General features: G+C 37.0%; 1 protein-coding gene across 1 annotated transcript in view; it reads left to right on the top strand.

The window, feature by feature from the left end:
* Positions 1-3,560: 3,560 nt before the first annotated feature.
* Positions 3,561-11,151, top strand: part of sash1b (SAM and SH3 domain containing 1b) — a gene marked incomplete at its 5' end in the record, with an annotated part of 48,265 nt that continues 40,674 nt past the window's right edge. Inside the window, one exon of the mRNA XM_080042952.1 lies at positions 3,561-3,998. Within this exon, the coding sequence (XP_079899078.1) occupies positions 3,561-3,998 (438 nt within the window). The remainder of the gene's footprint in view (positions 3,999-11,151) is intronic.

Below are 11,151 nucleotides of genomic sequence, written 5' to 3'. Positions count from 1 at the left end.
GTATGTCTGTGTGAACATACATATATTCAGGAATATGTGTATGGGCGCCAATATGTACAATACTACATAGACACAGTGTATAACAATTGATCTTTGAGGGGTTTGTTTTTGCTTGACAGTGTTTTTTCAATGTAATTAACTAGAATTCTATTGTAATTAAATTGTATTTATTTTTTTCATTTTTTTTTCATGAGGTGCAAGGATATGCTGCTATTTTTTGTCAATGTAGGAGCATTATTTGTTGGTCTTTTTATTTTTTAAAGAGAGACAAGACTTTTGTCAGTCCAGATTGCTGCCAAATGTTGTAAATAACAGGACAGCTGGACACAAATCTGATAGTGCAGGTTCATGCAACGTGACATACTGTATGCTTGTTGCGGCCATGTTCTTTTTTTCCGACACCAAAGAGTTGCTTAATTTCACAAAGTTGTCTTGATTTATTTTTCCCAAATGGTAAGAGTCGGTCTGGATACCTTGGACAGCACTCTTTTAAGTCAAGAAGTCTACTGTGAGTGTGAGTGTTCATGAGTGTGTGTGTTAATGTATGTGTCTGTGTGTGGTCATAGGGGCGAGGGAGTAAATTGGCTTGAGCTTCGTCTCATGGGAATGCCACCGTCATTATCCAAACTGCTGTGTTTAGAGGACGGGCACAGTGAATTTGAAGAGTTTCCTTCCAAAATAAGCTATCCACCAATCAAAATCATGTAAAAACTGACTCATGGAAAGTGGATGCAGACATAAGGTAAAAATGATTAGAAGATTTGATCTATTTTCATAGATTTTAGTATTAAAGTGATCAATTACACCAAAAATGTGTATTTTGGAATTAAAATCTTCATTATTAGCTGGCTGATTTTAATCTCTACTCTTTACTACTGAGAGAAACCCATTTGAGAGAGCAGTTATGTGGCTTTTGCAAATTGTTTTACTTTAAAGTAATTTTGTTAGTATGATTTGTTTTGAGTGTGTTTATTTTTCCTTGTTCCTTTTTTTCTTATTTTCGAAAGGACCAAAACGTGACAGAACCTATATGCTTATGTGTAATTTGCCAATTATGCTGGTTGCTTCACTCTCAGATTTGTTTTCAATGTCAGATTAATGATATTATGATATATATTTATATATTTGAAAACAAATATATACTTTTAATTTCAAAAATCTATTTAAAATCAATACATTTAATGTAATTTTTCGGATAGAATAACTCACATTAATGTGCAAACAATGGTTGTGCATAATTATCCATCATCCAGACATGACAAGAAACTTTTTTTTCTGGTTCTATATTGAACATGCTCATCTCAGAATCCAGCTTTGCTACTGCAGGGGGGTCATCTCCTCTTGGTGGGCCGCTGAGTCTTTCTACAAAGTGTGGCCTCGACTTTGAAGTGCTTCAGTTTGCAACATATATGTCCTGAATGGTCTCTTATTGCACATTGAAGGATGCATGATATTAAGTGTTTACAAACTTGAAACAACCATGTATTATCCCTCTTAGAGATTGTCTGTTTTGGCATTTGTATTTACCACCACCTTGAACAAAACTGTTCTGGTCACACATCAGAAACGTGTCCCACTTTCATTTGATCACGCAAATTGTATGTAAGTGTGAGAGAAAATATATATTTATTTTATTGGTACATCTGTTTATGTTACTGTTTGCTTCATGATAAACTCTTGCTTTCCCTGCGCTGTAGAAATGCAAAGAAATCGAAAGCCAGACTCGCAGCACCGTGCAGGAGAGCTCAAGGGTTTCTCAGTTGGCCATACTTTTCATCCATCTGTCTGTCTTCTGGGAAGAATATCTGTGGAGTTGCAGTATTTTCTCATTGTAGGCAAGTTTTGTACAGTTTTATTAAAACAAATTTCACATGGATGTCTGACTTAATCTGCTGCCACAAACAATTTAGACTGTAGATACAGTATATATATAAATATATATATTATTGTGCAATGGAAAATAAATGGAAAACCAATCATAACATGTTTTGTTGTGTGTTTTCATTTTCATGTTTTCCTGTTTGCTTGCTGACATATAAAAATTCAAACTATGGAAATAAGTGTTCCCCCTCAGGTCAGAGGTCAGTGTCAGCTATGGATTTAAGTCTGTTGCTCAAGAGCCCTTGAACAGATTCCAACTCTGCCTTTTAATCAGTTTCGGCCCATTTTTATTTATTTTTTTTTGGAAAATTATAGTAGATAATGTCTCTCATCTTGATTTTTGTTGGAAAATTCTGAGAAATTAAGAGTGTTTCCAATTTATATTTGATTGAAAGATGAGGCCAGAACGTATCATGCATGGCATCCGGTTTGAGTCCTCATTTTCACTAAATGTGCTTGAAAATACTTTTAAATCCGCCCCAAAATAATAGTTAGTTTATCTGTCTTTCTTTTCAAATATTATTTTTGTATTATTTTATTGTATTTTATTTTGTAATGTATTTGAATACAATTAAAATAATTAATTGAAATAAAATAAACATATGTTTCTTTTATTTCAATTAATATTTTAAATTGTATTGGCGATTCCTACATTTCCCAGAAGCCCCTGCAGGTGGCGCCAGCGTTCGATGAACTCCATTCGTCCAGCGGGGTTAAAAAAAAACTACAGCTTTGACTGAAGCACTGAAGACCAGTATGAGCATCTTTCCTCAGACGGACTGAGCCGGCGGATGGAGCGGGGCTACAGCAAAGTGACATACGGCAAAAGCCAGACAAAGTAAGCCACAACAAGTGCACTCTGAACAAGCGTAGATGAGTGTGCATGTTGTTTTATCTACTAGTGTTTTTATAGAGTTATATCGCTTTACCTTCATTTTGTTTCTTCTTCTCCGTGAGAATGTTTGATGAACATAAGCTTCTCGCGCTGTCTGTAACCGCTGCCATGAATGAGACAAAGAGGATGGATGGAGCGCGAGAGGACGCCAACTGTTAACGTACAGGTTTTTGTTTCCCAACCTTTTTTTTTGCTAGAAGGTAACCTCACAGAAATGTGGTCAACTCGACTTTTCTCACCGCTTAACGTTCACTTAACTATTCCTTCGACATCAGAAAGTAGCTCAACTGGTTTATGTTGCGTCATTTCGTTACAATTAAACCAACCGTTAATGTTAAAGAAGTTGAGTCCGTCTGTCGGACAATCATAGCGCCTTCATGTAGGCTAGATGGTGCTAAGCCATTTCACTTACACGCCCCCACGAGATGTAGAGTGCATGAACCAGTCTTGCTATCGCTACCTACACGTTTTTTGTTGTTGTTGCTCAAGACAACTTCAGCCAGGTTTGGAAAGGTTAAAGGGCAGAACAAGGCGATAGGGCGTTTCTAACATGCACCTTGCTGTCTCCAAACATGTATTCATTGTGTTTTCTATTGCTCTTGCAACTAATAGATGCTCCTAATTTGGAGAATTGAACTGTGGACATTGTGTAAAAGCAGGGAGCTTCATGGACTACAGTGCTGTACCGCCTCTGCACAAACCCCCAGCAGCAGTGTGACTGGAGAAGATGATGTGCACTTGATGTGCACTTAAGATTAACCTCATTTATTGTTCCTGTGTTAAGATGAGCCAAGGGCCAAACCTTGTCCTGGAGTGGCTGGCCAAGCTCCACCTGGCCCAGTATGTGGAGTCCTTCATTGACAATGGATATGACGATTTGGAAGTTTGTAAACAGATTGGGGAGCCGGACCTGGATGCCATAGGTGTCCGCATTGAGTACCACAGAGACAGGCTACTTGCAGCAGTGCAGGACCTAAAATATGAGGAAAAAGAGGAAACACCAGGCTACTATTTCACCTTAGAGCCTCTGGATTCTTCTACTTGCAGCCATTCTTCACAGACATTAGAAATACACCAGGCCTCCTGTCCTGGAAACCACAACCCACGATTCACAGATTGTAATGACTTTGTGACTTATCCCAAACTGAAGCTGAAGGTGCTGATCAGAGATAAACTCTCAAAAGATGGCATCAACCTGGGAGATGCACCATACACTCGAAAGGTAGGCACTTTTTTATTTTATTTATTTTTAATATGTGGATACTAAAAACTGGCTCTTCAAGCACTGTCTCGTGGAATTGAATACGCTTACTTTGTAGTGTTTATGATGCAGTGTGGCTAATTTCTTTGATGGTGCTGACGTGCAGTGATTCTATATTACTCCATGGATACTGTGGTTTCTCTGGCAAGGGTCAACTGAGATTCAGTGTAGTGGTGCTAAATTTCACCTTCTATTAAATACTCAAAACAAAATTTCTTCCTTTTTCATAAGCATCAGCGCAGTGGGTAACAGGTACATAATCAAATGTTGGTTTCTTCATTGGAATGTATGAGTGAGTAGAACAAAATTTCCAGTTTATTCTCATTTTCAATGTACATTCAACATTAAAGTAAAAGTTGGATAAGCATTTTAAAGGTTTCATGTACTCAAATATTTAATAAAAATAGACTTTCACATTTCATACATTTTGACACTCACTTCATCCTTGGAATAGTTTTGAAGTATTATTAACTTATGAACTTACTGCTTGTACAAACTGCAGTTGTTTCATACAATTCCCAGAATGCAATTCCACATTGAAGAAATGGGCATGAAGAATGTTGCATTTAACAGTGGTTTTAAGAGTTTCCTTGAAGACAGTATGATCCTGTGCCATCATCCTGTGCTATAGCATCATTCACACTTCCAAAATAGGTTGTGAAATGAACATTGGCATATAATGGAAGCATATGTGTTAAGCGTCCTTGGTTCCCTTGAATAATACTAAAATAATGTAAATTATTATATAAAATGCAGATTCTTTTGGTACATCTTTCTATTTTATCAGTAGCATCATAATTCTCAGGAATTTTCAGGAGTCCTGTGTGAGCAAAATAGGAATAGCATAATGAGTTGGAGACAGAGTTTAGCCACCCAAGAGAAATTACTTGCATTTACTCAAAGCACAAAATGGTTCTGCAATGCAATCTCATCTATTGATTGAGGTTATGGTGGAATGAGTAATTATTAAAGTATCTCTGCCTCCTAAATCTTTTCTTCCAATAAAGCTAGATTGATTGAATCACAAAAGAAGCCAGTCTCCTTGAAATGTAATTAAACCATACATTTTCAATAATGTTTTAGATATCATAGAATATTTACTGACACACATTGGTAATATGTTTTGTCTTAAAGCTGGGGTATGTGATTTCTGATTGGTCAAAGTTAACATGAGCTGCACACTTTGACCAATCAGAGTGAGGCTCGGATTCTCTGTTCTTATTGGCTGTTGGGACTGTCCATTCACTTTGGCACGACTTTGTTGGTGTAGAGCGTGTCAGGGAGGGACCATAGGGGAGGGACCAAAGAGAACAAGTGGAGCGGTTGAGGTATTTGGATTAAAATCTTTATCCCAACTGCCATTTTCTCCCCAAATCCTCCACCCCAGCTCTAATGGCATGTTGTTGTTGGTTCGATCTACATGTCCTTGAGCAAGACACTGAATATTAATTGCTCCTAATGGTTAGACCGGTTCGTTGCACACGATGCAATCAATCTACCACTAACCATGATGCTGCTCATGTGTGGCCAGTTGTGAAAATACTGTTGATCCTCTAAGGCAATAACATTGCAGGTATTTTTAGTGTTTAAGGTTAATATTTCTCCTTTAAAACAATCTGTTTCAGAGTATGTTGGTTGGACGCCCAGCTGGTAATAGTAGCTATGGCGATGCAAAACATAATCCCTATCCTTTACATTTAATGCATACAAGTTCACAAACAATGTAACCATTGCCTTGCTAAGGTGTGAAGTACTGTGGTTTATGTTCATGATTTTGACATTGCAGCTCAGGTTGCAAGTCTCAAGCAGTTTCATTGTGTTGCTTTGCGTTGTATTGCTTTGGTGTGAACTGGGCTTTAAATGTTAGGTTTCTCCTTTCAGACAATCTGTTTCAAAATACTATATGTTGGTAGGAAGCCCAGCCGGTAATAATAGTAGTAGCTATGGTGATGCAAAACATAAGCCTTATATTTTACATTTAATTCATAGGAGTTCACCTTCACCCTGCCCTGACATCTGCACACACTGGGACAATGGATCAGTCGGCTGTAATGATAGATGGAACCATGGATGACGATATATTTATTGAAAGCATAATCCCATTTTATTTCTAGGGATCTTCTCTGTTCACTGCAGAAACTGTTAATTAATGCAATTGCAGAGGATAGTTATTCTGCTTTGGCACTGACTAAATCCATTCAAGCAGTGATACACTCTAGCTAGACACGGCACATTTGGCTTATTTTCAACAATCTGTCTCTAGCATTGGGAGGTTTGATTTAAAAAATTTGTTTATATCACATACGGCTGATGTAACAGTGCTGGTGAATCTGTTTCAGCTGTATATGGTAACCGACGGTGTGAATGAATCCCTGCCAAGGAACACTCTTTGGACACGTCCCAATATATCTAGGTACAGGTTCTGTTTCTTAGCCAGTGGCGGTTGCCCAAGATAACTTTTAATGCACTTTTCTACCTGTCTTGGGTTTGTGTTTCCTCAGCCGACACAAGCTTAAAACGTTGCTCATCAACAATGAATGAATGTGGTGTGGGAGACTGAACAAGGTGCAGTTTTGCCGTTTTACTCGACTGATCCTTGTGTCATGACATATCAAAGACAATATTTAGCCTGTGAGTGTTTTGTTTATCAGATTAGTTTGTATTTATTGCACATAGAAAATACATAATATATCAATAAACAATGAGGAACAACATACATACAGTGATTGGAAAGTTAAAAAAAATTAAAATAAAACTGAAATGTGCAGGAAGAGCCAAAAAAGAACCATAAGGGAATGTTGGGAGGCCCTGCTAATGTAAGACATTCAACATAAAGAGGAACTAAGCTAAGGAAGGCTTTACACAAGCCTTCCTTTTTTTCAGCCTTATGTGTCCACATCAAAAATAGTGTTTGATTTATTGTATTCTAATAATAGCAATCTAATTCAAAGAGTTTATTTTACCCTTCTGCAGTACCATACCATTAGCTTTAAACTGTACCAACAGTAGGGCTGGGTATCGTCAAGGACTTCGCGATACGATACGTATCACGATACACTGGTCACGATACGATATATCACGATATATTGCGTATCTTGATATATCACGATATATTGCGATATTCCATAAACAAGTTGCCTTGTCAAACATAACAGCACAATATAGTGATAATTGTACAGACAAATGAAGTCAAAACTATTTCATTCACAACTTCCTTTACTATTTTTCTTCCTTTTTTTTGGTTTTGGCAAATTATCAAACACTGCTGCAGCTGCCATAATCAAAATAACAAATCCAATTCACTCTTGTACTAACTGTACAGGACACAATGAAAATGAAAACACATCAGTGTGCTTTTGTGACACAGTGAATCTTAAGTATTTTTATAAACAAAACTGATCTAACTTCAATAGCCAGTATCCTAGAGGCTCAGGCCTGACAGCAGACATGGGTTTGAATCTGACCCGTGGTTGTTTTATTCCCTCTCTGCCCCACTTCATATCTGTATCTCTGCACTGTCAATAAAGCCTTGAAAAGCAAAAAAATAAAAAATAAAAGAAATCATAAAAAAGTTAATACAAAAAAAATCTATATTTTGATATAAAAATCGATACTGATATCGGGAAACTAAGTATCGCGATATATCGATATTTCGATTTTTTTGACAGCCCTAACCAACAGTAGTGTGCGGCAAAGGACAATTTCACAGCCACAAGCATACTGTTCATGAAAGATTCAGAGGCTATAAACTACTAAGTGCAAAGGCACTTTGTGATTCACTTTCAGCCCTTTCGTGGGTTACAGCCAACAATGGCACTGTGGCACAGTTAGATTCACGTTTAGTTATCTTTCTAGAATTCTTTTGATATCAAAGCAACACTAGCTATGTAGTCAGCACAGCGATACTGGAGTTTTAAGTTCTATCCCAGGACAAAACCTATGAAAGATGTTACTGAAAGAGATTGTCTAGCAGCAATGAGATGGTGAATATGCTTAATCTTTACTAGAAGTATAGGTAGTTGATGAATCCTGTATAAAACAAAACTGAGCACCACTAAGAAACATTCATGTTTAACTTTGGTTGTTCAACCTTACACTGTGCTGCTAACATTTGGTGTGTAACCGTGCTAAATTTTTGTAGGAAAAAAGCAAATTTGTTGGCTAATTAAACGTTTTCTCTTCAGAATTTCATCTATTTATACTGTAAATACTGAGTACAAGCTTGATTGGGAGCAGCTCATCAGCAAAGAGAGAAAAGAAAAATTAACAAACTGTGAGACTGGTTGCCTGGATCCGTCTGACCTTTCAGGTTCACCAGTTTGAGTCCATTACACAGTTACAGAATGCAGGTATGTAGGCCAGTACCGTCCATTTTCTGACCAGGAATAGCATATGGGAGCTTCAGGCTAATTCTTTTTTCTTTTTTTGGGTGTTTTCACCTTTGTTTGATAGCTTAGTGTACTGTAGAGTGGAATGGGGAGATAGAGAGGGGGAAAACATGCATACGTCAATGGTATGCAATCTTCCCAATGAGCCACTGGGGTGCCTCTGCCCATTCTTTCTGGTCCAGCAGTACTTCTTTGCTTAAATTTGTACAGATCTGGGCTATTAGATATGTCGTATTTTTCTTTTCCAAAATACTGTACGTTTAAGTGTTACAAAGTTATAGAAATGTAAGTGGAGTTTTTTAAAGAATGTGTTTTGCTTGTACGCACAAATACTTTAGTGCAAACAACAACAAATCCATCTATACGTAATGCAAGTTTAGTTTTCATACAGAAATGAATGGAAACACTGGTTATTTGCCAAAATAAATTAAGAACGGCTTGAATCTAAAACACGGTATACCAGAGAAACTTTTTTAGGTCATTGTTGTACCATACATAACTTGTTTTTCTTTACAGCTGTGTTAACTCACATTGGTTTGTTAATTTGTATTTAATCTAGATGAGGTTAAACAACCATATGACATTTTCTCAGGCTGTATTCAGTGTGCAGTTCATGTATGTCCGTGGTTTGGTAGTGAAATCCGTTCGAAATGAGCATTGTGTCATGGTCTGTCTTTGTCTTGTCTTGTTTTGGTGGTTCCCCATGTTTCCTGTTTTATTTTGGTATGTCTGTCTTGTTCCTCCCCATGTCCTGTCAAGTTTCCCTCCTGTGTGATTACTGCTCCATCCCCTAATGTGATACACCTGTCCCTCGTTGTCTACCCTGTCTTGTGTGTGTGTGTGTATTTAACTCCCTGTGTGTCATTGTTCTGTGTCTTTGCATTGTACCTGTTGGTGAGTCCGTCCCTGTGTTCCATGTGCCTTGCCGTTTTGCCTTTTTGGAGTTTTTGTGTTTTTTGGAAAATAAATGACCTTTATTTGAAACGTCTTGCATTTGGGTCCTGCTTGCCTGCCTGCCTGTCGTCACCGTAACACATTGGCTATTGTGCATGCATGACTTGTTCACACAGGCCCGCAGGACACATTATTGACTTTGAAAGAGAGAAAAAAGCAATGCGATAAAAGCTGGTTAGTTGTAAGTGACCTAAACACTGACCCACTGAGGCATGTTTCACAGAAAGTATATTAGTTTTCAACTAAATAGATGTAACACAAAACACAGAAAAACAATATTCAACGTTAAACAAAAATTCACAAGACATGAGGAGCCGAGAACTTTTCTTTCCCAAGGTAAAACCAAAATAAATAAACATTTCACAGCCACATAACGTTTCTCTGTAGGTGTAAAGGTCTTGTCATCACAATTTAAAGTAGTGTTTCGCGGTGGTTTCGTGTTCTGACAGACCTAAATTGACCTGGTCCCACTGTAGGCATTCCCTCATGGTTGAATGCACCTATTGGAAGTAGGGGTGGGAATCTCTTGGCACCTCATGATTCGATTCGATTCCGAGGTCAACGATTCGATTCAAAATCGATTCTCGATGCAATTTTTTTTTACGTACATACCCATGTGTGATTTTCAAAAATATACTTTTATACACAGTTTGCTAATCACTTCCTACTTTTGTGATGATCATTAAATACAATCAACAGATGAATTACCTTCTCTAATATTGTATTAGAGAAAAAGCTTTTCTTGTCACAAATATGACTTTCTATGACCATTGCAATAATCAATGCAGCTTGCATTTCAACACAATATGGAAGTATGTAAAAACTAAACCGATTCAGTTTAATTTTATTTCTACTCTTGTGAATCATGTTTCTATAGGATTGCTATTCTATTATTTTCTATGTCATTTCAACACATTGTGCAAAAAGTATGGCTTGGAATTCAGCTCTCATACAACAATGTAAACAGACACAAAGCCAGTGCAGGTCATATGGGTTTGCTGCTCTCTGCCCTTTTGTCGCCACTTTTAACAACTCGCACTTGTGTGGTGTGCATGCACAGTGGCGCAGGTAATACTAATATTAAATTCTAGTTAAAAAATATATATATATATTTTGATTTTTTATATATCGATTATTAACTTTTATGAATCGATTCGGAATCGTTCGAGAGAGAATCGCGATTAATCGGAAAATCGAAGTAAAATGAAATGTAATGTAACCTAAGCTTTGAATTTCAACGTAGATGAATGAAAATGCATTCACACAAAAATGACTGACTACACAAAATAGTTGTATGCTACAGTTGGTTACTTCACTTGTTTGCAGCTTCAAAATGTTACAACACAATACATAATTAATGTAAAACAATACAACTCACGCAATGCTTATGTTGCTCATCTGATTTATATGTTCATTGCCAAAGGATACATGGAAAACTTTTCCTAGACTGAGAATTTGCTCACAAAAATTATTGGAATTTGAAGCTTCCATGTTTCCATAGGTGGTGATGGAATTCTCTTTTATGCTGCAGCCTCACTTCTTGATAGTCTAACATGAAACTCTTTTCTTGTGGGAGACACTGCGGGCAAAAATATAGTTTTTTCAAGCACTGGTAAATTTGGAGATTTGTCTATTTTGCCTCTATAACATTTTCTTTCATAATAGTGTCAATAAAAAGGTCAATCAAAAGATAATAGTTCTAATGTAAGTAATCAACTCTCAAAGTTTATGATGATATCTATAAGTTAAAGATGTTACTATATTCACCTGCA

The sequence above is a fragment of the Ammodytes marinus genome, assembly GCF_949987685.1.
Source record: "Ammodytes marinus genome assembly, chromosome: 15".
NCBI lineage: Eukaryota > Metazoa > Chordata > Actinopteri > Uranoscopiformes > Ammodytidae > Ammodytes > Ammodytes marinus.
This window is presented reverse-complemented; position numbering and strand designations above follow the sequence as displayed.